The 26,579-nt window shown below is 45.3% G+C and overlaps 3 protein-coding genes and 1 long non-coding RNA gene across 6 annotated transcripts; 2 read left to right on the top strand and 2 right to left on the bottom strand.

Moving 5' to 3' along the window:
- Window positions 1-771: 771 nt before the first annotated feature.
- Window positions 772-3,832, top strand: LOC129603476 (transmembrane protein 272-like). The gene is made up of 5 exons (XM_055504862.1): window positions 772-908; window positions 1,973-2,065; window positions 2,151-2,200; window positions 2,283-2,492; window positions 3,393-3,832. The coding sequence occupies exons 3-5, from the start codon at window positions 2,152-2,154 to the stop codon at window positions 3,596-3,598; spliced, it is 465 nt and encodes a 154-aa protein (XP_055360837.1). The 5' UTR covers window positions 772-908; window positions 1,973-2,065; window position 2,151; the 3' UTR covers window positions 3,599-3,832.
- A 96-nt stretch (window positions 3,833-3,928) lies between these two features.
- Window positions 3,929-8,652, bottom strand: pcolceb (procollagen C-endopeptidase enhancer b). Its single transcript, XM_029130982.3, has 9 exons — window positions 8,522-8,652; window positions 7,519-7,627; window positions 6,586-6,844; window positions 6,371-6,495; window positions 5,757-5,893; window positions 5,036-5,628; window positions 4,858-4,938; window positions 4,576-4,746; window positions 3,929-4,377 (listed from the first exon to the last, which is right to left on the bottom strand). The coding sequence occupies exons 1-9, from the start codon at window positions 8,605-8,607 to the stop codon at window positions 4,247-4,249; spliced, it is 1,692 nt and encodes a 563-aa protein (XP_028986815.1). The 5' UTR covers window positions 8,608-8,652; the 3' UTR covers window positions 3,929-4,246.
- Window positions 8,614-10,275, top strand: LOC129603477 (uncharacterized). The gene is made up of 2 exons (XR_008693356.1): window positions 8,614-9,103; window positions 9,505-10,275. It is a non-coding gene; the product is annotated as an uncharacterized LOC129603477 (long non-coding RNA).
- Window positions 9,725-26,003, bottom strand: per1b (period circadian clock 1b). Of its 3 annotated transcripts, none has more exons than XM_029130960.2 (20): window positions 25,833-26,002; window positions 18,980-19,846; window positions 18,222-18,475; window positions 17,977-18,098; window positions 17,498-17,699; window positions 17,136-17,330; window positions 16,975-17,053; window positions 16,672-16,778; window positions 16,430-16,583; window positions 15,985-16,258; window positions 15,739-15,853; window positions 15,084-15,243; window positions 14,875-14,990; window positions 14,534-14,680; window positions 13,465-13,860; window positions 12,545-13,329; window positions 12,253-12,439; window positions 11,425-11,638; window positions 11,099-11,249; window positions 9,725-11,003 (listed from the first exon to the last, which is right to left on the bottom strand). In XM_029130960.2, the coding sequence occupies exons 2-20, from the start codon at window positions 19,393-19,395 to the stop codon at window positions 10,707-10,709; spliced, it is 4,371 nt and encodes a 1,456-aa protein (XP_028986793.1). In that variant the 5' UTR covers window positions 19,396-19,846; window positions 25,833-26,002; the 3' UTR covers window positions 9,725-10,706. The 3 variants fall into 3 exon arrangements, with proteins under 3 accessions (XP_028986793.1, XP_028986803.1, XP_055360829.1); XM_029130970.3 differs by lacking the exon at window positions 25,833-26,002 and adding an exon at window positions 22,091-22,299; XM_055504854.1 differs by lacking the exon at window positions 14,534-14,680 and having other exon boundaries at window positions 25,833-26,003.
- Between the last annotated feature and the right edge of the window lie 576 nt (window positions 26,004-26,579).

The following is a 26,579-nucleotide window of genomic DNA, read 5'->3' as shown; positions in this document are numbered from 1 at the left end:
ATCCATACCCAGCAGGCACACAACCGTCCTTCAACCGACCTTCAACGTTAAAATATGGTTGACATAATGTTAATGTTATTATTGTGATGTTGCTGCAACAATGAAACAATGTTAAATGCTGATGGTGGTAAGAAGGTTAACAAAATACTTTTAAAATTAACGTTGAAATATTCAGTTCAGTTCAGTTAAAATAAAGGGTAATATTATTTGCATTGAGTCAGAGATTTTACTCTTTTTGCCATTTCTGCATTTCTTTCTGAATTTCTCACTTTACATTTAAATATTGTATATCATTGTTATTGATATATGTATGTTAGGGTGAATGGTGTGAATGGTTGTCTGTCTGTGTCAACAGGGTGTAACCTGCCTCTCGCCCAAAGACAGCAGGGATCGGCTCCAGCACCACCCGTGACCCTGCATAGCAATAACATGTAACACAAGTTATGTGTGTGGGACGTACCTCTGGTTATGCTGGGGCATCTCTTGCAGGTAGAGCTCAGTGTGACCGTCATTGCAGGTCCTGACTTGATGTTAAGGCGCCCTCTCCTGTAGGCTTTGGGCTGGACCTTAGGATTTGATGGGGGACTCAAGATGGAATAAGTAAGCTGGTTATACTGTAGGAACAGCTGTTGTGAACCCACATTATCTACAGTAGTTTGTGAATCACTACACTAAGACGTAAGCTTCCTTATGAACTTGTTCCTCTGGCTGAGTTTTTGTTTCTTTTTAGGGAAGTGAAGGTTTTCTGTAGTTTTCTGAAAGTTCGTTTTTGCCCTTAATGTGCACGAAGCTCTCCGTCTGTGCACGCTTTCGTTTCTTCCAGGAGACAAAGACTTGCCACCACTCGAGCTCAGCTGTCAGACGTTCTCACGGCACAAGCAGGCGAGTTTAGTCCAGTTTCTCCAAAGGTGAGTGTCTGGGAAGAAACCAGGAAACTTTTGTTTGACACTAAACCCATTATCGGACACAGACCTTTGACAAAACTTAAAAACACCAGACTGTGATTTGTTCTGTTTCTATTGAACACCTGTTGTGACTTTATTGTTTGCTAAAGCCTACAGTAACATACTGCAGGTACTTGTTTTTTACTTTCATTAAGTTGAAGATGCGTCCAATGTTCCCAACATTGAGCCACATAGAGTAAAACTGCACTCAGGTCTGATTGTGGGTCCCAGGGTGCGTTTATTTTCTGCTGTTTACTGGAAATTATATGATGATGAAATGATGGAAATAACCCTTTGACAGCAGCAACAAGTTAGAGCCATGTTTAAATTATATACTTTGTAATTTCTTTAAATGCATCCCTTTTCAATTCAGTGACTCATCTTCACACTTAGAGCTACAGTAACTAGAATAAGTCTTAATTACTATTTATTAAATAGCAGAATTTTATTGATGATTTATTCACATTCACCCACCACAATGCATTTAAAAAAACAAATTATCCTTAAATTTGGAAAGACAAAATTTATGGCATTTGTCTATCGCAAATCAAATAATAACATACAAGTCAAGATTGAGCGGGTTAATATACAGTAGAAAGAGTGTATGAGATAAAATTTCTAAGTGTTATAAGTCACACATAAGATACATACAGAGTAAACTGTCTGAAAGCAAAAGTTGACTGTCAAGCATGTAATGTATGAATTATAGAGATGAATGAATAATGTTATTATATATTACCTGTGTTTATTTTTTATGTTTACATGCTTGAAATAAATAAATACAGTTAAAAAACAACAAGACGTTAAGACTTTCAGCTTGATTTGATGGGTTTTATAGAGACATGTATTTTGCCATTAGGACTTACGTCTCGTGACATTTTTTTTTCTTTAGTTGACATTCAGACATTTTGTTTTTTTTAGAGAGAAGACCCAACGATTCTCCAAATGACGTGTTGATCAGCTATTCTGCTTGTGTGTCATACTCACATGGGCTCATAGTTCAGCATTAACCTACTCTTTCCCTGCAGGTTGGAGTCGCCACTGCTACATCATGTCAAACATTGGATTCATTTGGCAGAGGCCCAACACTCCTACACCGTTGCTGTCTATACTTTTACCACGTAAGGTCACATACTGAGTCACAGCTTGTTCAGCTTGTTCCCGGGGACTGTGTGTTTTAATGAAATATTTTTGACTTTTTTTCAGAATGTGCAAAATATTTCATTTTTTTTTGCCAACCTTTCTCTTTGGAATCGGTGAGTTACTGATGATTAGATTTATTGAAATGTTAAGATTCACAAACGTATAAATGAGCCTCATCCTCCTGTTATGTGACAGGGATTATGTATCGCAATGAGTGTCCGCAGCAGCCCTACATCCCCATCTACCTGATCGTGGGGGGGGTCTTTGGCTTTATGATGGCGGTGCTGTACTGGTTCCCCTGCACCCAGAGGGAGGAGGGTGACAGCAACCCAGACCCCCCCGGCTGCCTCTACTCCACCTGGACGTCACTGACCAAGCTCTTCCTGTTCTGCTGGTTCATTGCTGGTATGTTTATACACGTATCAGCTGAGTTTGGAGCAAGTAGATCCAATTTAGATTCATATGAGGCAGTGTTTGATTTTTTGTGGTGCTTAAAACTCATAAAGCACTTTTATTACACTTACTGGCCACTTTATTAGGTTCCCCCTTACTAGTACCGGGTTGGACCATCTTCAGAACTGCCTTAATCTTTTGTGGCTGAGATTTTGTGCTGTTGAATTGAACTGTTGCCTTTCAATCAGCTCCAACCAGTCTCACCATTCTACTCTGACCTCTGGCAGCAACAAGGCAAATGCCTCTGTAAACCCAGAAACGGCTGTGCATTAAAATCCCAGTAGATGTTTCTGAAATACTCAGACGAGCGCGTCTGGCACCAACAGCCACTCTACGTTCAAAGTCACCCTAAATCACCTTTTCCATTCATATTGCAGCAATGTTTCATTAGATTTATTAGTTGCTTGTTTATTACATACACCGTGCAAAAAGCTACTTCAGGTAAAATGGCTTCAGGCCATGTGACTTTAGCCAGCTTGATGTAAGGTTTTTTCAAATCTTTTGTTATCTTAATACATATGTTTGGAGGCTGTGTTGTGTTAGACCCTCAGGGCAGGTCCTGATGTAATGCAATGAAATAACTGTGTCTTTGAAACACGTATCATAATTCACATCATACACTCCCACGGAGACGTAATAAAGTGACCAATTCATATCTCATCTGTCCATTAAGGTGCAATCGACACATCCACTTAGATGAATGAAAACATAACACATCATTTTATTTCCTATTTTATTAATCATTTTATTATTTGCGTGTATTCACAGCAGCCTTTCACTCCACACATGATCTGTTAATATTTAATTTCTCATTTGTTTGAGTTTTGAACGTTTGATTTTTTTCTTTTCCAGGTAGTATATGGATCTGCTCTATTTACGAGCCCGACTTTGTCAAGAACCCAGCAAGCCCGGAGCTGTACTGCAACAAAACGCTGTACCAGTCTGCCTTGTTTTACACCATCGTGGGCTACTCAATCATGTTTGTGTACCTTGTACATTGCTTATTACCGCTCTGCCTCAGCCTGTGGTGTCCAACAGTTATTTACGACAACGTGTAGTGGTCAAGTTGCTCTTTTGTGTTTTATACATAATGTGTTTAGAATCAACTAATGTTTTTTAGGTTGAAATCGATCACCGAACCGAAAGCTTCAGTTACTGTTGTGTAAATCTCTTTAGGCTGTATTCTTTTAAAAGAAACAACCAGAATTGTGATAGTATTTTTTCCAACACTTATTAAATACTGACGAATTTGGGAAAAATTATTAAAATTACAAAATATGCTGATGGGAGGATTTAGCCAGAGTGAAATGTAAACAAAACAGCAGCAGGAAGCTGCTACAGACTGAAACTGTAGCTGATTATATGTAGGAACACAAGAAACAAAGACAATGACTGGAAAAGTTTTATTACATGACCCAGGTTTGATACCAAGTGCAGTGAAGTACACCAGGACAGCAATGGATGAGGCTCTGCTGCAGGCTGTGATCTTACTGGGTCATGTGGCCTAGTGGATACATGAATGAGCCCAGACTCTGTTTATGATAGTTTAACATACAACAAGACATACAGTATAATATAATTTACATAAAAAACAGAATGATCAAAGCTGTTTATAAATGTATATCATTCTCTACATGCTGCTTTACTCCAGTAAAGCTCCAAAGCCCCAGTCAGGTCTGTCGGTTTGACTGGTTTTGACTGGGATGTCAGCACGATGTGCGGGCGAGGTTGTCCAGTGCTTTGCTGTGGATGGGCTTGTAGAGGAGCGTGAAGGTGGAGGGGCTCAGATGCCCATTGCCCTGTTCGTCAACATCTCCCATCAACACGTAGTTCAGACCTGGATGTCGGACACAGGGTTTGAATGGTCATTCATACTGTAGCATTACCAGCTAAATTGGGTTTAAGATTCCTGGCATGATTGAATTCATAGTCATCATTAATAAGTGATGCCAACATCCCATATAAATAATACATTCATGTTGCATTTCTCACTTTTGAATATATTTGCCACATATGTTATGTGTGTGGGACGTACCTCTGGTTATGCTGGGGCATCTCTTGCAGGTAGTGCTCAGTGTGACCGTCATGGCAGGTCCTGTCTTGGTGATGTTAAGGCGTCCTCTCCTGTAGTCTTTGATGAGGAACACCTCAACTGTTGCTGAGCCCGCGGGACCAGGGGTCACTGACGTAACCTTACCGGTAATCACTGAGGCAGAAAGGATGATGACAGAGGACAGTCACAGTGCAAAGAATGAAGAGCAGCTTCATGCTAACTGGAGCATTTGAGCATTTGTGTTTATCTACAAATGGGACTCACCAAAGTCATGAGTGCAGAAGCTGGACTGGAGGGTTCCTGTCCTCTTACAGGCCTGTGTGCACAGCGGGTTTAGTGGTAAAGCTGATGGAGACACACACCACCGCATTTATGAACACATATACTTGAACTTAAAAAAAACGGAGGCATCGCCAAGATGTTTAAAAACAGCTTCACTCACGTATTTTGCTCACAGCTGGCTTCTTTGTGACGGTGTTGCTTGGTCTTGGTTTTGCCGTTGTGCTGGGCTTCATTTTGGGTTTTATTGTTGGTTTAGTTCCACTTTTGGGGGTCGGCTTGACTGGTTTTACGCGAGGCTTCATGGTGGGCTTGGTCTTAAGTATAAACTTACGTGTGACTTTAGCTTTGATGGTAGGTTTGACTGTCGGCTGAGGCCTGGGTGTAGGTCCGGCTTTGGGTTTAGGGGTGGGCTTCTTCACAGGTACCTTAGGTGTGGGTTTAGCTGGTTTGGGCTTAGCTGTGGGTCTAGGTAAAGGCTTGGGTGGTAGAGTTTTCCTCACCCATGGTTTTCTGGTGGGTTTGGGCTGGACCTCAGGGTTAGCTTTAGGGGTTGGTTTGGTGGGTTTGCTTGGCTTCGTGGGTTTTCTCTGTGGTATGGACGTAGTCTGAGGTCCGTAGATAAAGTCGCCTCCGGCGGTGGGCGTTCGGGACCCGCGGGGCACGCTGGAGTAGTGGGCCATGAAGCCATCTGAGGTCACGCTGAGATCGGAGACAAACTGAACAAGGAGCTCGTTCCCATTGGTCACCACAGTTCTTTGTAGAGAAGACAAAGGTGGAAAGAACCAAGGAAGTGAAAAGGGCAAAGCAAAGCAGCTGGTTAAACGTGTGGAATGCTTTGATTATGCAACTTCCTGAAGCACATTTGTGACCAGTCATCTCACTCTGGTGTTTTATCTCCGCAGAACTTCCCGATCCTTCTGGAGTCGTCGGTCTCTCCCCCGTTAAACAACGCCACGTAGTCATAGCGACAGTATGTGTCGGCCTCCAGATCTATCTTCTCAAACTTCACCTCGATCACCTGGAAGAGAGGTGGCGGCGCAGGGTTATGCCTGGGAGCTGCTACATGACTACATTCCTGTCATCCAGTACAGTGCAGACATAGATGTGGTGAAGGTGGGGAACGGCCCGGCTTCTGGAGGTACAGAAGGCCATTTACTGCGGCCTTTCCCTCCTTCCTTTCATTCAATCTCTTGGCACACATGAACGCGGCTTCGGTCGCTCAATGAAGCCTTTCATTTAGCTACGCAACGAGGCTACGGTCACACTCTCATGTACACAAACAGGCCGCACAGCACACGAGGAAGCTTTCCTAGTCATGGGCCCCTTGAGTTCTGTTTTCATTACTTCTTCTAAGGTTTGGGAAGTGTGAGCTAAGCTAACAGGATGATTAGCTTTTGTTAGCTAGGCTGCCTTCTTCACATGTTGTCTCTGGGATAAGGTAGCCTTCCATTCATAACATACCATAACAAAACATAATAAGGTTTGATTGGCTCACATTGCTTGGTTCTACAGAGATGTGCCAGGAGCAGCTGATGCCTGCTGGGTAGTCAGAGTTGGGCCAGTTGGGTGTCTTGACCGCACCCTGAGATTTGGTTAGCCGACCCCCACAGAACTGGTTCTCTGTGTGTTGGGGGGGTGGGGGAAGAGTTGCAATGTTAGCCCAAACCAGACAGATTGGGTGGATTTGTTCACCCCCTGAACAGTCCCCACCTTCCACGTGTGGCTTCCCCGCACTGAACGAGGCCAGGAAGCCCCGTCCGCCGGTGCCGTCGTCCGACACCATCTCTAGCATCATGGTGTTGGAGGTAGAGATGAGGGCGCCGGGCCGGAACGTTCCACAGAAGCGCCCCAGCTTCTGAACCAGGTGAGTGTGACCGTTGTACACGTCCAGGTAGTCGTAGCGACAGGTGGGGTCGGCCTCCATGTCGAAGAGGCGGAACGACAGCATGACCACGTGGCCTTCAGGGACCTGCATCCAGAATTCACCGGAAGCAACGGGTTAAGAAATACATTTCAACTGTATCTTTTTGCAACAATTCAAATATTTTTTTAGAAAATATCTGCACTAATAAAATAAAAATGAAAGCAAGAAATGCAGTGCGATAGCAGATACAGTACAGTCAGCCAGACTGAATGATGCAGCTAACATATTTAGAGTTTGCTATTTTTGAAATGCTTCATCTGTCTGTTTACTTTATTTTTTTATTTTAAAAAATTGAGCCAAATAAAATAATTTATTACTGTAGTTAAATGCATTTCTTTTGTTCAGCGTTGGTTGGTGCTTAATTAAGGGCAGGTGCTCATCATTAGCTCCTTCTTCAAACAGTGAGTGACAGGAAACGAAAAGAGTGACGTGAGAGTTTGCACGAATGTTCCTCATAAATAGTGATGTTCAGCATCCAAAAAATTTGAATGGATGTTTTTAAAGGTTTGTTTTGTTTAATTGAGCAGCTGGTACGTGTTATTTGTATGTGTTTTGTTCCTTTACCTAATATAAAATAATAAAATACACTAAAATACATGTTCCTAATGCACAATGACACCAAAACCGCCTCTGTGTTTGCCTCTAACACGATGGATTGGATCAAACCTGACTGTTACATGACCCAGTTACATTGGGCTCAGTGATTTTCAGGGACTCACGGTGATGAACCAGGTGCATTTGGTGTTGGCTCTGTAGTGACTGGGGAAGCCTTCACTGGCCACGATGCCAGAGTCTGTGACCAGGTGACCTCCACATTTGAAATTGGGCCTGAGGAAGAAAAGAGAAGCAGGGAAACAACCAGGATGAGCCGCAGTTCAGCACTTCTTTCACTTCTTACGCGTTGCATTGGAGTAGACACGCTTCTTGCAAACGCACACAGACCATGATGTGATCACAGTCTGTCTCTGTTCAAGCCCGGCGGCTCCTCATCACACTCACCACACACTGCCTGCGCCACAAGAAAGTGGGCACCAGCCATAGCGCACGCTGTACTTAACTCCAGCAGCTCCTTCAAGCGCTGCTCACACACGGAGCTCGGTGACACACACCTACCCCTTCACACTCACATAAACACAGATCAAAGCCGAGTCGGCCTCAACTTTTAATTTCGCAGCCCCAGACTTGTTCATTGAAAACGTCTGCTGTTCTGTTTTTCCCCTTGAACTCTGCGTTTTATCATGTCGGGTTTCATCCGCTGAGCGGCTTCGGGAGAAAAACAAACCGTTTTTACAGCGCGGGCTGTGTTTTTGTAATCATCAACCATTATTGTTCTTCAGGCAATGCTGTGGTGCAGAGAAGAATCCAGCAGCGGCCGAGTCCCTCCCTCCTGACCCTGCGCAGCTCTGCAGCCCACAGGCATTTGTTTGTCTCACATGTTCAAATTAAGCTCCACGCGAAAGTCCGACTCGGGTGAGGTTCAGTGAGGCTTCGAGTGGAGGAGCCCGGTCCAATCACTGCACCAGGAGCAGAGCAGTGATCCTGTGTCTGTCTGTCTGTCTGCGGGATGCCAACCACATCTCCCTGTGTTTTCCAGGAGACGGAAAGCGTGGTGGTTGATCCTCACAGATGTGGACATGCGACAGGTTAGAGGAAGCAAACGAACAGTCACTGACGGCCTCATCCCTGAAGGCGTAACATCCGCACTGTGCAAGCGGAACTAACCTGGTGTCGTTGGGCTGAGTCTGAGCCGCGGCGCATCCCAGCGTCAAAGTGAGCAGAAGGCACACGGTCCACACCCTGTCCTCCATCCTGAAGCCCTTCCAGATGAGGAAAGCAGAGGGAAAACAGAAGAGGCAGGAAGAAGGAGCACGATGCACGAAGAGGCGTGGAGAGATGTTAAGGTTGGAAAAGGGAGGGGAAAGAGCGGCCGTGGTGGATGAGAGGGTGGCGCTACAGCCGACGCCCGGCAGAACTGTACACTACCTGTGCACAGCTCCTCACAAGTAGGGATGGAATATATGGGGAGAGCGTGTTTCTGCAGGTGTGTCCCGGACAGAGTGCCACTGTTGCGTGTGTGTGTATAACGGCCTCCACCAGCTACAAGCCAGGCTTTCGTTGGCCACCGCTTGTACGCTTGGCGGCGCTGATCTGTTTGTGCAGACAGAAATACCTCAACAACTACTGGATGGTCTGCTGAGATCTTCAGTTTAGGCCCCGTCGACGCTGAAAGCTCCTCGCTTGGTCGATAGGTTTGTCTAGTGACAGCAGCCCATCATGGTTTGTCATGAGGATGACTCTAATAGTGTAAGTCCCATCAAGAAGTAAAGTGAATTTAAAGGCTGTCAATAAAGAAAAAGCTTTAGCTACGTAAATTATTATTATTTTACTCCAGCTTTGATGATCCTCTTTTTTTTCCAAGTGTCAAATGTATTGTTTTATGGATTAACATTTTTCAAAATTTGTGCAAAGTGCATTACAACCTCACACCAGCTGCTAACGAGGGTGCAGAGACAGAATGAGAACAAAAACAGTTTAGATACAGTAATTTCTGCAAGAGAGTGACTTAAATTATTACTATAAAAAAGATTTGATTGCCATCATCTCATGCTTTAGAATCATTCTAGCCATTGTTAGAATCCTAATGTGCAATGAGATCGTTTTCCGCATTGTTTGTCTAAAGGAGAGCGCGCCTTTGTCTTTTTTAGGCTGCCGTGACCACTCTGGGTGGAAACCGCAGCTGAATAGGAGACTGTGGTGAGGAAAGCAGCTGCCCTGATCCGCTCTTTGATTCCAGTTCGCTCTGGACACTTTCAGGCCAACTGCTGCAAAACACCCACCAGCAAAAATAGCCTGGAGAGAGATGTAATCACACTACAATCTGCGCCGGAGAAGAGAAAACACGTAAATCAAGACTGTACATTTAAAGGCGTTTCAAGTTGTTTTATTGTCTTTTATTGTACAAAGAATCTCACAAAAATATTAAGAAACTGTTGCAGAGATCACGGACGCCATGAAGCACAGGATATCACATGACCAGAACAGTGCCACAGAACGGAGAACGACTGAGAGGGGGACAGAGAGGAAAAGTGAAGATATAAAGACTCTCTGAACGCTAAACACTTCCTCAAGAGTTTCCTCTGTCTACATCCTCTTACTGCCGTGATTAAACACTGGCAGCGTGAAAAGCTCTCCCTCCGCTGACGGCTTTTCAGATCCTTTGGGTGCTGGCAGTTTAGGTTTATTTCTTCAGTTTGTGAGAAAACTGTTAAGCCTTGTTCCTCGGTCATAAATGCACTCATGCCTTGCTGAAGGGCCTCCTGGCGATCGCCAAGCATCCGTCCTCTCTCTATATGCAGTGAAAGTATAAAAATATACACAGTATTTACAAAATAAACTAGTTGTGACTTTGCGTTATTCTTCTTTTGGGATCTTTCTTTTTCTGGGGTATGATTTAGAATATTTAAAAAAACCTTCAGTTTTAGAGACAAGCAGGATTAAAGTGGGAGCTGGATCCCAGGCAACCTGGGAAACATTCAAAAAGAAGAAACGAGGATGAAATGTCAAGGACGACACCCATCTTTAAGTAAAGGCGTTTTTTAACACATTCACCTTAGTCCCGATTATTTTACAACTTCAATAAATATGCAGAAAACTACAAGAAACAGAAAGTATCCTAACTCACTCTCTAAAACCGAGTGTGCACATCCTTTCTGGCATTTAAAGTTATTCAGCATACCCAGTGTGTCGCCATCAAAGCCGTGACTGTTACATAACAAATGGCAGTTGTCTTCATCATTATGCACCTCCGAGTCCCAGCACATACAGAGACACAAAGTCCTAGAGTGTGCATAATCTGTGTATCGGCTCAGAAAAGTCACGATAGTGTTTTCTATCTTTGGCCACCCACTTAGTGAGTCATGTCAGACTCGGGCGGCTGAGCATCCGCCTTTTTCTCCACAGGATCTGAGGACGCTTTCTGCTCCTCTGCTGCCATGTCTTTGCTGCCTTTCTCTTCTACTTCCTCTTCCTCGTCATCCTCCTCTGCCTGAATTTCATCCATGGCGGTTTCTGAGTGACCTTTCTTGTCCTTGCTGCCGTCCTCCTCCTGCGCCTTCAGCACACTGCACAGTTCCATCTCATGGATTTCCACATCGAATGGGGCAGCGGGAGGCACACTGGGGGGGGACTTACAGCCGGCACAGCCCTGAGTTAAAAAAAATAAACAGGTGGTTGGTTACCTGGTGGCATCTTAGGTGCAATTTAAGTTGTTCTAATTTGAATCTTTCATAGTGTGCGTACAGAAATATTGATGGCTCGAGGGAGACGTCCTGTGCGGATCCAGGGGTGAACCTGACTCAGCTCCCTCTTCTGCTCATCTGTGAAGCGAGGCTGGTGTTTCTGCATGTTCCTCAGGGCCTCTCGGTCCTCACGCAGCACCGTCTCAATGTCCCTGTGACACAAACACAGGGAAAACGGTTCCTGTGACTCTGCGGCCTTTCTGTTATGGACTGGTCAAATTTTATTTTACATTCGAGTCAGTCTTAGCCCGTCATGTCTCTAAATCTAAGAAATTAACACACAACTGAAGGGTCCAAAATTAAGTGTGGTGTTTTCCTCACTCCTACCTGACGGGCAGCTGATAGGTCATCATGACCTTGTCATCCGTGTTGGCCATCAGCAGCCAAATGGGGTCCTGCAGGACACACTTGATGAACTGCTCCTCACCGCCATCTCCTTGGCCGCTGCTGCTGCCCCCTGCTGTCTGTTTGCGGGAGTGGTCGTTCTCCGACGAGTCAATGCTACCAAAGTACTTGCTGGTGTGGCTTCCCTGGCTGCTGCCTGTAACAACACAATTTTCAGGTATTACTGTTTGAATATGTTTGCTTCAAAGGAAGGAGAAGAGAAAAGGCTGTCTCATACTTTATTTTGCCATATTTTCAAAGTGTGGTTGTGTCTCAGCATTTAGTTCTACCTGACCTAAGCAACTAAGCCAACAGGATCATTAATTAGATTACATTAAATACTGCATTGATTGTCCACATTTAAGGCAGTTTCATAAAAATATATCGTAACAACTGATATATTACATCAAGACCATAAAAGGTTTTTCAAAACATGTCTCAAGAAAAATTGCCCCTTGACATGTCTTATCCTGTTGAGGAGGCGGTTTGACTTATATCACTGTCACACTGACCCCATCACTCCTGGTAAAAGCACAATAGACCTGCTTGTGACAAAATAAATCTCACTGTGTGGTCTAACAGACCTGCCAACCTTGAAGAGGTCTTGAAGTACCACCTTAAGTAAGCAAATGCCTTAAAGATTCCATGCCATGAAGGCATAATTGACTTTACTGCTTTATATGAACATAACAAACATAAGATCACACCTTTTGTATAGTTGAATAATAAAAAGCATACCTGCCACACATTTATAAAATTAAATCTACTAACTGGTGCCGCTGGTGCCAGAGGAGCTACAGCCGTTGGAGCCAGAACCTGAACCAGAGGACCTTGTGCCTGAGGAACCTGAGCCTGAAGCAGCTGAGCCGGTGCCTGAGCGAGAGTCTTCCTGCAGCAACAGATCCAGCAGGTCGCTCGAGGTGGACATGTCATCGGGGTTGGACTCATTAGCCTCGCCCTGAGGGGAGGAAAAAAAAAGAAGTGTCAAAAGACTCTAGATCTTATATATTGTTTAAACAAACTCACCATATCCAGTATATTATCAAAACATATGTGTGCTTACGTTCTCATTCTCCTTGGAGGTGTCTTCAGAGCTCCTCTGATTGGCTGAGCTTTGTCCACTGGCTGCACCGCCCGGCACGGACGGAGTCGCCTGCTGTGATGCTGCCAGTGCCGTGGCCACCTCTAACCTGTTGCTGGGTGACTCCTCCAGCTGTAGCAGGTTTAGAGGGGAGGAGCATCGAGAGTGGAAGAGGGGGGACTCCGCACCCTCTCGGTCAGCAGGTGTCTGACTGTAGGACTGAGGAGTGCTGCTACGGGAAGGGGCGCCGGTGCCTGGGATGGGCATAGTGTTGGAGATGAGAGTGGGGACGGGGGCTGGCGCAGCACCAGGGTAAGTGAAATTGGGATTGTAGAATTGTCCAGGGACAGGGCCTGGCTGAGGGATGGGAGCTCCCATCTGAGGAAACATGTAGTTGGGCAAGACAAGAGCCATCATGGGAGGCACCATTGGGCTTGAGGGAAACCGTGAGGGATCTTGAATGGGTAAAGGCTGCGCGAGGGGTGGGTACATGGGGTAGATTGGAAGCATACCAGGGGCAAAGGGCATAGAGGGAATGCTGGCCTGGGAGCCTACGGATGGCCAAGATGAGGAGTTGGTTGGAGGTCCGAGGGGCATGTTGAGGGGCATTGGGGCAGCATTTGCCCTGGGGTCATGGCGGCTCCCGCTGAAGCCTAGAGAACTGTGCTGCTCAGATGACTCCTGGTGCTTGAGCCTCTTGCCACCGCGACCACGTCTGTGGCCAGTGCTACCTCCAGCAGCTGGGTAGTCCCGAGAGCAACGCACTCCTAGAGAAAAGAAGGGAATAGGATGCAATAGATTTATTGGAAATGGTAAACACATATATCATGAAAATATTTTTGTTGATAAAAAAACCTGGAACTGCATAAGTTGTGGGGTTCCAGGCTGTGTGGCGTCCCTACCTCGGGACCGTGGGTTGGCAGCAGGGGTGCGGCAGTGCACAGTTGAGGACACCGTCTGATCGAACACACGCAGCTTGCTGAGGTCCTTGAAGCGATCAAGGAAGGCCTGTTCCTCCTGCTGGGTGTGGGCTGACAGCACCTCCTTTGTCAGGCCGAGGCGGCCTCCTCCACTCCCTCCCGCTGCTCCGCCACCTCCTCCAACACTTCCACTCCTCCTGCTGTCCCTCTCTGGCTGCGTAGCTTGAGGTGCTGCAGGTGGGGGAAGGGGTGGAGGCGGCGGAGGCGGAAAGGTGATGGCCGTGTTAGTGGGAGGGGTCAGCCCGCTGGTGGGAGGAGTTGGCATTGTGGTGGGAGGAGCCAGTGTGGGGATTATAGGAGCATCCTCCATGACGATGTCTGTGATAAGAAATGAGAAGGAGGGAGGAATCATTACAAAGTAAAGATGGTGACGATGACTTAAACTGACAATGTAGTTTTTGAAGGAAGAAATAAGAAAATCCTTCTTCTGCAAATAAAAAGTTAAATTCATTAACGGTGAAATGAACACTGTTTTTCAAGATACATGATTATTCAGTGGCTATAGTTCTACTGGATCTTACTTGGCCTCTAAGCCAGTTTCTGACTTTAAGAAGATACAAAGATTCAACTATATGTAAGTGTAATCCAAATCTACTGGATTATCTACTACAGATAGTTAGGTCTTAATAGCTAATGTTTGTGTGGCCTGTAAAGAATAAAAACCTTCTTTCTGTTTTAAATGTAACATCATATAGATCTGAGAGGTTAAAGAGCCACACTTTGAACAGATTAACTACAGGTAGCCTAAATAAAGGAATGATGGGTTTGCATCTGGTTTACATCCATCATTGATTATCCTTTTGATTAAGACTATAAGATCATGGTTTGTAGAAATTATGGTTAGAACACTCTTTATGTCTTTTCTGTCTTAAAACTGAGGCGAATTATTCCACTACATTTTTGGTTCAAGTCTTTTGAGAATTGGCGACAATCCCAGCCTCCCAGGTTTCGAAGAATTTCCCCAACACAGGTGAGTGTTGATGATGCCCACCTGACTCAGGAGGCTTCTTGTCTCCAACATGAACGATTGTGCTACTGAAGCTACACTGTGACGTGACTGACGCTACACTCTCTGCCTTTGTGGCCATGGTGAGCGGAGGCAGAGGAGGTGGTTCACCGACGAGGGTAACTGACCCTCCTGTAGGGAAAAAAACATGATCACAATCGAGCTTTAGCAAAAGGTTGTGGCTTGGACAACATATAAGAGATTTGTGATTCATATTCTGTGATGTTAGAAGTGGTTTCCCCCACCTCTTTGGCCTGCAATGCTGCTCCCTAGACAATTACATAAACAACAAACCAAACTGGTTTCAGCTTTTAGTAGTTAAGTACCTTTGTTGTTGTTACTGGCTTCCTGTTTGTCGTCATCAGACGTGGATGAGGCAGTACAGGAGGAGGAGCCACACTTCCTTTTCACTGTGTTGGGAATGTTACAGCTCTCCAAGTACCTGCGTAGACACAAAGTATCACCGGATGAGTCAAGTGATGATCAAGAGGGCTATACTGTATCTTGGTGTATTGATTTTGGCTTGAACACAAACCTAATGATGCTGTCCAGGCAGTTGATCTGCTGGTAGGAGTATCCAGTAGTGGGCTCCTTCTGCACAAGAGGCGCAGGGACCAATGCTCGGGGAGGGCTTGTCATATCTGCTATCAGGCCCCTGATTGGGTCACTGTTGATGGCCCTAATGCCTGCAGAAGCTGTGTGACACATTAAAAGGATGGAAAAATGAAAAATATGGTTATTACCTCGAATCAATCTCTGCCGAAAGCGACAAGCACAGCACATTTTCTACCCCTTTACATTTTATTATCATGTAACAGCCAGCTTTACATTGCCACCTCCACTTGTTTTATTACATTACAAGTGGGATCCCTGGAAAGTCTAAATATCCTCACACGGTTTAGCCGAAGTGGAAATGTTTGCACTGACTGAAGTCCAAGTGTAATTAAAGCCACAATGTGAAGAGATGAATGATGGAAGATATAATAAACAGATCTTTTTATACTAGAACACAAAACCAGAAATGTCTATCAGCTTGTTTTAAAATCTGTTCAGCTTTTCAGCTGAGGCTACTTTTCTTCTTAGAATCTGACTGGAAAAACCTATTGAATGTTTCCCACTGTTTATTTCAACAAAGCACCTACTTTCTGCAAATGAGAGCATTTCCATTTACTCCAATCTTTTTCATTTACCTGCACTGGTGGTGGTGTTTTTTCTGGGTGGTGGCCGGTTGCGGGACTCGATAAAAACTTGCTGTCCATTGGTCTTGACCATGTGAACATCTTTGCAGATCTGCTGGAACGTCATCTGGAAAAACAACAGAAAAGGCTCAACTGAGAACCCTAAAAGGAGAGGTTTTCTTATTTTTCCTTCCCTACAACGAGACAACTGCACAATGCAGCTAAATGTAATGTATTTAGATCCCAAACCAGACTCACAGGCTTATGTACAGTGACACCGACAGCCGCCTCATCCATTGCGGGGCCGTTGCTGTCGCTGGAGGAGGCCGCTGAAGCGCTGAGATGCTGCTGGTGTGAACGGCGGGAGCCTCGTGAACCGCTGGACCCCAGAGAGCTGTAGCCCTGAGAGCTGCCGCTGTGAACAGGCTGCACGAGGAGGCGGTGGATCTGCTCGCTCAGCTGGACGATGTCAGGCGTGGTGACCTGGCCCTCGCAGCTCTGTGGCGTGAAGACGTCTTCATTAAGGGGGCTCCTGGGAACAGAAGGTGAGGCAGAGGGCTGATTAGCGCTGTGCCGCTCAGGTCTGAAGCTAAGGATGAATTTCATACAAAAACTTTTTTCCTAACAAACACAGTAGATAAAACATTGCTGCCACGTTGCAAAACAGTCATAAACACATCGGCTGTAGACGACATGAACGTACGTTCTGACTTTGTGGCGCCCTACGATGAAGGCCACCTTTCTGCTCCAGGGGTTGACAAAGGAAGACCAGCTAGTGTCGATGGTCAGATATTCCCCGTTACGAGCGCACATCCTCAGAGGTGAATAGTCAAACGGCTGCCCCGCGAACTGAAAAACTGAACAACAGAAATACAGGAACAACGTCTTTACGGTTGAACTGAAACAAGTAGCTCTTTATGGGGGATATTAGATCCACAGGCTCACTCTTTTCATGTATAGCCACCATCATGGGTCGGTCCTCAGGGTGAATGTAGAGCAGGGTGGGGGTTCCCACCAAGTCCTGAGGCAGGTAGCCCAAAAGCGGTACCGCCCTGAAAACACATATTACACTTACAGAGTGATCCACAGTAACGCCCCATCAGTTACTGCTATGCAGCAATAAACATATGTTTACGGCTAAAATATCTCTAACGTCTACATTTATTGCATATACTGTAGCTGCTACTGTTTGATTATTAATTCATGTCTTTTGATATTTCCAATCTCGACAGAAGTCTGGCAACTGACCTCTCATCAACTTCCTGAAAGAGACAGCTGGGAGTGTGGCTTGTGGTGAAGATCCTCTTGTCTGGGGGGATGCGAGGAGCTGAAAGACAGAGGCGATACATGAGGCACCTTTTTAAAGGCTGAATTAGCTTCACTCTACAGCCAAGTTCCATTCTAAATACCTTCATAGCCAGAGTGGACCCTCTCTGCGATGAGCAGGCAGCAGGGCTGGGGCTCAGCAGCGTCCGAGTCTCTGATGGTGAGCTGGTAGGGCGTGAGGCGAAACGGGTAGTAGCGCATGTCTCCACCATGTGTCCGGTCAGCACTGATCCGGCAGAACATGGACTTCTCCTGAGTGCAGTCGACTGGAGGAGAAGCTGTGAAAAAGGAATTTAAGGGCTGCTTAGAACAAAAAAGGGAAAAAGTTTCCTGCAAAATAGCAACTTTTATTTTAAGGTGGAAGCCAGGCTATATTGGTCACTGCATGATCTTGGGATTTTACTGCCTAACAAACTTTCTTATGTTCCCCACAGCTTTCTCTCACCAGACCCGATGCAGGAGGCCCACGTGGGCAGGCGACAGGGTGCCGTGCTGCTGTAGAAAGTGCTGACGTCCTGCGGGGCCAGGAGCTCAGAAAACACAGTCCCCTGGAGACACTCTGGCTTACAGCGCAGCAGCGACGAGCCCTGGGGTGACACGTACACCACCTTCCCAGACATGAAGGACACAGCCATGGAGAACGTGTCCTGTGGAGGAACACAGATCATCAGATGATGGAGGAGCCGTTTACTGGGCTGCGCTTACGTTTTAACAAACTGTCAATAGGCTCATTCTTGGAGCGTGTTGGTGTTTGGCAGCTACCTGGTGTCAAGTTCTGTTACTGAATTAAGGTGTGTGAAAGAGGCTGCTTCTGAACAAAAGCCAGTTATAAGATAACTTTAATCTGTGCATGTGTTGCCAGTTTACACCTCTTGTTTGCCATTAGTTTGCAGTGTAACATGTATGTGATTATGGTAAACTCACTGTGTTTTTGAGGGTGTATTCTGATGTGATATTGTCAAGCTCCTCAATTGTGAAGGTGGACAAGTCCAGGCTGCAGCCGTGACACTCCTCCACGCTCCACTGGTGGTAGTACTCCTTGTTGGCTGCAATCATTAAAAGTACATCAATCAGCGATTGGAAAGAGGTAAACAGTTTAGTACATAAGGCTGTATGAAGGGAAGAAAAAGAAACCTGTTTAAGATTCATAACGTGATCCAAAAGCTCACCTCCGACTTGTCTGACACACTGAAGTGCATACTTGAGGGCATTCAGAGTGCTGGAGTGGCCCTTGGCCTTGCGTTCAGCTGGCAGACGGAGCTTCAGCTCCTTGATGGCCTTCATTAGGTCCTTCTGAGTCTGGATCCTGGCAGACTGGTTGCTGCTGCAGCCAGAGGTGGAGGGGTGGTCGTGCTCGGTGCTGGTGGACAGCAGGCTGTAGGCCAGGGAGCTGCTGGGAGGCGACAGACTCTGGGAGTTTGAGCTGGGAAAAAGATGAAGAGGATTTATGACATGGATGAAGTACTGGCGTGTGTACGGGGGGAAGGGACAATAGCTGCTCAGGTAAAGGCCGTACATTTGTGAAATCTGCCAAAAATAGAGCTTAACCTCTACACTTTAATATCATCATGATTGTGTTCTTTCAAATCTACATTGCTGTGCAAAGATAAAATTATTAAAAAACCTCTCTAGTCTAAATACTTCTGAGCTCTACCAGTTCGTTGTATTGTTGTTTTGACTGATTGTGTGTGTGGTTGCTTGCAGTTTTCTCTCTGGTTTGAGATGGAAGGGAACAGAGGGTTTCATGGATGTCTGCACACCAATCAGATAACAGCTGTGGGATTGTTTGCTTACGCTGCCAAAGAAGTCCAATCAAACAGCATGCACACAGTCAGATGGAGCGCTGAGTGATGTGTTGGGATCTACTGTGTTTTATGTCGGCACAGCTCTACGTTTGGGGTAATTCAACAGGTTCCCCCTGTCTTACCTCTTGTTGCTCTCGGTGGTCTCCAGCATCATGCCAGAGTCCTTGCCGTTCGACGAGCTGTGGGAGCTGCGTGTGGACTGGGGCCCACGGGACCTGTTCTCCCGCTCCATTCCGCCTTCGCTCTCCCGCTCCCCGGAGTCGTTCCCGCTGGACAGGCCGTCCATGTCGTCCGAGTTGGGGCCCCTCCGGTCGCCAGAAGAACCTCCAGATCCCGATCCTCCACTGGGGGATGATTCTCCTGTCTCCCCATTGTCCTGCTTCTGGCTGCTAACGCTGCCACTGGACTGACCACTGCTGGCCAGTGGAGACTTCAACCCTTCTGACTCTGCTCCCTGGTCATTGTCTTTGTCATCGGACCTTGATCCTCGCCCCCGACTACTACTGCTGGGCGTTGACTTAGAGTTGTCATAACTCATACTAGAGTAAGATGAGGTGTTGCAAAAAAATTTTGAAATGCTTTTTTTTAAGTGGGACTGCTGAGTATACACAGGTGAAGCATGGCTGAAAGCTGTTAAGAAAAGAAACTAAGGTGAGAATTGCCTGCTTTCTCCTGAAAACAATAAAAAGCTGTCCACTTTTCTGTGTGTCTGTCTTGGACGATGCTGAAAGTGAAATTTCCAAAATGCCAGAAAAATCTTCCGAGTCACCGAAGACGGGAATGATTCCTTTCCAAAGCGAAAGCGGTCACGTCACTCAACGTAGAAGACAAGTGATGAATTCCTGGTTATGAAACAACCTTGGCATTGGGGCTCCAACAGATGGGCTGAGATGTTTGTGAGGGAGAGTGAGAAAATCAGCTCTTGGTGCGAGCAAGAAACACTCTTCACTTTATAGCAGAGATGTGATGATCTAGGTGCAAAAGGCCGCCTGAGGTGAACGAATAAGAGAGAAATGGACAGAAAAAGAGAATTGGCTGTATTAGATACATAATTACACAACAGTCCTCATGCTCTGACCCTTGTCTTTGAAGGATGCAACTACAACAAAAACCGCTTATCACCACTTTACTGTGTTGGCCTTCGCAGAACATTCAAATATGGCCATGAAATGTTTTCTCTGGCTTGAAGAACAAACTGCAAACCTTTCAATCAGATTATCACCTCATTTTAAAAACAGAAGGACAATAATCTTCCTTCCCTAATTGCCAGCAAGTGCACATACTGCACACGCGTCTAAATACAGACCGGGTGAACCTTGACCAAAATTGCACAGGATATCTGTTAGTCGTCATACTCAAGGCAATCTGTACGTCATGAGGAGGTAACAAAGCTGAACATTAGAGGGCTGTTACAAATTTAGAGTTGTTTCAAAATAGTAACTCAAAGCATATACCTTAATGGCCACCACCTACGCAAGTAAAAGTCTAGAGCTATTTATTCTTTAGGCAAAGGAGACACCCTTAAGCCCATAAGCCCAGCGGACGCAACAATAAGACGACACAGCCCCGCTCTTAGCCTTTAATCGTGTCAGTTTTGTACTTCAAGCTGCCCCACAACCCTCTTTACCGTCCTCACGCAGGTGCGCGCTGATGCTTTTGATGCAGAATTTGCCCGGACAGAATTAACTGTGTTCCTGCACCGACAGCTAAGACAGACCTGAGCCTCAAGTTCTGACGCAAAAATCCAAATACGGCTGAGTGGACATGTTCAATGAGTCCGCCAGCTGGAGACTTAATTATTAGAGGATGACATGTGTGGAGGGCCAGTGACCAAGGTAACGCATCATACATAAATAACGGACACTGCAAATGAAGTAATTCCGTTACGCCAGTTGATCTGATGCTACATCATTTCATCTACAGTACGCTGCCTCCTTCCAGGCCATGAAATCCTAATCAGCATTATGTTTCGTCAGATGGATAACGCACATGACAAACTGTGTGTGCTGAGGCTGAACTGGGCGGGGAAAAGAAAAATTATGGAAATGGAAGTATGCAAGCAGGGTGTGAGTGGGCGTTGAGATGGGCTGACGTCCATGCATATGGTAAAGACACATGGCAGTGGGTGGAGGTGGTGGTGGTGGTCTCCGGCTACTCAAATACCTGTATGTGACATAGCACTGACTTGTATTGTGCATCCCAAAACTCTGAACATCGTTGCCGCCGACCACAGTTGCAGGCACACAGGCATTAATATCTAGAGGAGGAGTGGGAGTATGCAGTTGACCTCAAGTGTTAATCTCCAATTAACCATTAGTTATAGAACTTCAGAGTCAGTAAGTCATGGACACTTTGTTTTAACACAAAGCTTGTATTAAATGTGAGTCACCAACAACTTCATATGGCTTTGAGGAGGCACATGGCTGCTGACACATCGTCTCCAGACCAAACGTGGGTGTTGGCAGCAAAGAGCCCCAGTATACAGAGAACTGTCTGCTGCCAGCGACACATTCCTCATGTGTGATAGCGCTATGTTTTGGAGCTAAATGAATCGTTTACCTACTGTGAGCAACACATCCAAATCAGCGTGGTTTAGGAAGACGCAGGAGGCAGCCCACCACTATAATTAGCAGAGTCACACAGTACTATCATCATCAAGCAGCCATTCTCTGCATGATTTTGCCTGGGCTCCGCTCCAAGAGTTGGCTGCAGATCCGCTCCCTATGATGGTAATGCAAGTGTTCATAAGTACTGTAAGGCTTCAAGCAATCTGACACAAAGCCACAGATACAACTACTGTAATAATCGCGAGTTCAGGCGAGCGCTGCAGCTGCAGTCACTCGATAAGACCGCACTGAAAGATGAAGCTGTAACAGGTATAGAGGAAAACTGCTCACAAGAACTTCTGAAACTTTCTACAGGCTGGAGATAAACAAAAATGTGCATGTACGGCTCAAATGATTAGTTAATTGATCTATAAAAAGATAGATGAGATAGAAAATCTGCATTGGCCAACTTGTTGGCAGCAATTTCACCAGGCTTGTAAAAGTCATGGCCACTAATCAAGTCCTCGTCGTTTCTTTTACAGACTAAACATCACAAATAATGCACAAAGCATTTCCTCAACCCCGACTGAGAATCACAGCACGATCAGCACTAAACACACACAAGCAAGCCCCTGATACACACTACAGCCAACTTTAACAACAACATCACACTGCTTCTACAGTCACCTGAAGCGCATTCAGCGTAACATGACACGCTTCCCTACTGCATTGTACCGACGGCGGCTGCAGGAAGCTGCGGCCTGGCCCCGTGCGTAAACATGTGTCAACTCCTCCGCCGCGCCGCGCGTCCCGACACGCCTATAGTGCCGCTAGCGCGGCTGTAGCGCGCTGTCGTCGACTTGGCCGGCCGCACCACGCCGCGTCGAGAGTACACCGCTCGCACCGTGTCGTCCACGGCCGCTCTGCCCCCGCTTTGTGTACATAGCACGTGTCCGAGGCGGTGATTTCCCACAAGCGCTCCGATTGGTCGGCGCCGGAGCGGAGGCGTGGCTCGCCTCAAGAACCTGGTCCTGTCTAAGCTCCGCCCCCAGGGGGCTGGGCGGGGCCGCTGACACGCTACAGCGGGGCGCGGAGAAACGCAGCGCTGATTGATACAATATTTAGGTGCCACACATTCTACTGGTTTTAATCAGCCCATTATCAATCATCTTTTTAGACTTCTAAAACTGCCAATAACAAACCGATGGCCAGGGAACACATCCTTCATAAACAACGCGCTGTATCTAATATTTAGTTCTGAAGAGAATTTCCCTATCTGTTCATAGGCTGAAAATCACAGCTTAAATCAGGGGGAAAGTTCGCAATTCAACCAGTTGCACTGTGTTTCGACATGTCTGTAGTAACAGTCACAAGGAGGACTGGACACTGTAAATGTTTTAGAGAGCAACTATTACTACACAAGAGTGATAAATGTAATATATTTCAGTTAAGGCAAAGTTTAAACTCAAAACTGAAGCTCCCTTAAAGGTATGTAATACAAGTTTACTTGGCCTAGTGTCATGCTGAATAATTAGTTTCTTCTAGATTTACAGCTTATTTTCCTTTTGATGGGAACACATTTTTTCATGTGATTAGTCAATATGATTATGTAATCCTGCCAAACTTCTGTGTCATTACATGGCTTTATTCTGAGCTATACTGTACTGTCATGTTCATTACCCCAGTCGGGTAGTTCCAGCCGAACTCAGGCCGTGTCTCATATTTATAGAAGAAGATGAAAGCCTTCATTTGTGATTATCACATTTTTTGTTACAATGTCACAACAAAGTTGGTCCTCTGCATTTGACCCATGCCTTGGGGGAGCAGTGGGCTGGCATGCCATGCCCGCGAAGCTAGTGTTTTACTCAGGGACACACCTGGAGGGCTTGAACCTGGTTTCTTTTGGCTCCCAGGCCAGACCCACTGAGCTACCAGTGGTTGCCAATAATTGGTGCCCGTTTCACCAAAACAGGAAAAATACAACCTTACCTGGTGACAACCTGGCTAAAGACACTTCATTGGACTGGGACACAGATTTTGTTATGGTTGTGTCAGAAAGCTATAATAAGGCTGATGGATGACAGATAAATTGAACTAACTGCCTTCCTGCTAGGCTTGGGTTGGCTTTCAGCTACCGTTGCACATTAAAATGACTAACAAAAAAATCGTTTTTTAAAGGTAGTAAAACATCTTTAAACAAAAGAGCATTCTCTGTAGTGTCATAAAACTGTGTTAAGCTTTAAAGCTTTTGTGCTTCTACTTTTATTTCACAAACTCTCTTACAAGGTACTATCCCACACACTTTATTATCCACTACAATAAATGCACATTATTCGGCGTACCGATTTATCCAGTCTGTAGAAGCTGCCATACGTAGGACGAGAATCAAAGTAAGAACTGTAATCATCCTTGATCCACACCAATGAAAGAATCTTAGACAAAGATGAGTAGGCAAGCCCTCTTTGACTGAGGTGTTTTTCTAATTATATCCTGCTCATTTACATAAATGTATTTGTGAAATCTGACCAAAAACAACGAGCAAAGAAATTACAAAGTTAGTGACCTGTTGACTAAGAGAGAGATAACTGTCTCTGCCTCCAACCACAACCCCAATTTACTTAACATTGTATTTATATTAAATACCTAATTTCAGGAGCAAACAGCATTAAATTACAGATCAATCTAGTTACTGGCCCTCGAGACAAACATGTTCAGAATTATATTCAAGTGTACACTGTGTACACTGAACCTCTACTGACACCTAATTGTTCTTGAATATGTGCCAAAAAACGTGTAAACAAACCGGTAGACAACAAAGTAGGCTACAACAGGTTTAAATGGTAAACTAAAGAAACACAAACTAATAAAAAAAACATTTAAGGTCGTCTGACATGGAGACCGTACTATCTGAGGCATGATTAAGAACCGTCAGTGAGGAGCTTCCTGTCAGCCTGTTGTAAACCAGTTAGTCCTTATTGTTTTATTGTTATCTGAGGACATGGACACTCTACAACCAAACTATGTATTTTGTTTTTCAGCCTTTAGTTAAGGTTGGAATAGTGCTTCCATGGAGGACCTTGTACTATGGCTCACAATACATTAGGCAGTGCTGCTTAACCTTTCATTTAGAGAAGGAATTATAGACTGTTTATGGTGTGTTGAGGCAGTGTGAATGCTTAAAAATGTACTTCACACCACTTCTGCCATTTCACCTTCTCCTAAAGGTAGTGCTCCACATTGGTGTCAAGTTTACTCATGCACAAGCTGGAAAAGTCATCTTCTCCCTGCGACTTGTTACTGGGTCTCACATCAATTGAGGGGAGGTTGTTTTGAAAGTTCCCTTTTTCAATGTTCAGTTCGGACCTCGCCCATTCAAACTCTCCTGATGAACCCACACAGTTGCATCTGTGCAGAAATATGTGTAACTCTAAGCATCCAGTCGACTCTAAAGCAGAAAATATGCCATAGCCCTCAGAGCATCTACAGTACAGTGCACGATGGGGGCTCTGCACTCTGAACACTAAATCTAATACATCACAGGGGCTGTTGGAACCAAATTATGCTGAAATTGCGTGGCGCTCTTTGGGATATAATAACCATGTAGGTACAGCGTAAGTACTGCATTAATGCACTGCAGCAGCTGTCCACGCTCAGATGAAATGGCACTGCACTGCATGCGTGCCAACCCTCACCAGCACTTTAAGTCACCTAAAGACTATCCTGTATGGGAGTAGAAGTGCATCCACGAACAATTACATATGAAGGACATTATGTGGACTTCTACTTAAGGCTCCTTTAAGTTAGATCACCAGCTTGAACGTGTCAACATAAACTATAATACATATATCAGCTACAAAAAATTCCCAAAATGCTAAATAAGATGAAGGACCGCGGATTAAATGTGGCTTGTCAGACCACCCCCTTATATGAAAGAGATGAATATATTATCACACCACTATGTCTGTGTCAAAATAATGTTGTCAAAGGGTTACACACCCAGAATCACATTGGGAACAACATAGTTAATGTTTAATCTGATGAGCCGTCACATCACAACAACATTTTAAATAAAACTGAGTATGAAGCTGTCAAAGACACGTGAAGTTACACGTCAAATACAGTACAGGAACACAGATAATAACAGGTTCAAATCAAGGAAATATTGTACGCAGCACAATTCCTTAGCAGTGTTGGTATCTCCTACGTCGCAACTTTATTATGACGTCTCTATACGTTTAAAACGAAGCACGCTCTCCACTTGTACATTGTGATAACTACAAATAGCTGGTGTTTCCACACATATACGACGGGTCTCGCTAATTAAAAGGCAGCAAAATAAAGCAGTTCCATTTGTAGGCTAACGGCGGGCATGCTAGCTACAAAGGATCAGACACGACCAACAGTTACACCACAAACGCCACCGTCTTACCTTAGATGTGCCTCGTAACAAAAGGTCTGATATTCCACGATTAGATACTCGTAAACCTAAAAAGACCAGTGTAAAACCCTGACTGCTTCGATTGTCTTTGCACGGCGTTCTGTGTTTGCTCCTCAGACATTTTTGTTCTCCCTCCTCCTCTACAGTATTCTACACGCAGTGACACACGTGCAAGTGCATGGTCTGGCAAGTAATATTAAACACGCTACTGTGATTGGTCCGCGTTAGCCCGCGTACCCGCCCCTACACGCCCCCAGCGCGCGTTGATTGGGTGGAGGGGGCGTGGCCATCGGCACGGGGCTGCGCGGTCACGTTGCAGTGTGACTGGGCCTCTGTTCATTTCTAAACATACTGGAACACGAGAGGGCGTAGACCGTACCCACTCCGCTGCCTGCCGTAGTACCAGTAGGAGAACCGCAGTGACATCACAGGCGCTGGCAGGAGACCTGGTGGTTATACAGTATTCCCCACTAACTTAAAACAAGCTAAGTGTTACAGTCACAGTGGTTTAGATTGGATCATTTCATTACAAAGACCTATAGTAACAGAAATAAAGTATAAATACAGTACATACAGTGAGGAAAATTTAAAAGCGTCAGTATATCAACAAGTACATAGAAATACATAATAAAGTTATTTCATTATGACATCTTATATGATTACAAATCACCAGCCGCAACAGTGAGAGGCTTTTGAGAGGTTGATCATTGAGTCCCTCTGTTCTTTGGTCAAATCCTC

This window comes from Betta splendens, chromosome 2 (genome assembly GCF_900634795.4).
Source record: "Betta splendens chromosome 2, fBetSpl5.4, whole genome shotgun sequence".
NCBI classification, from domain to species: Eukaryota; Metazoa; Chordata; class Actinopteri; order Anabantiformes; family Osphronemidae; genus Betta; species Betta splendens.
Note: the sequence above shows the minus strand (reverse complement) of the source record. Positions and strands in the feature narration are given on the sequence as shown.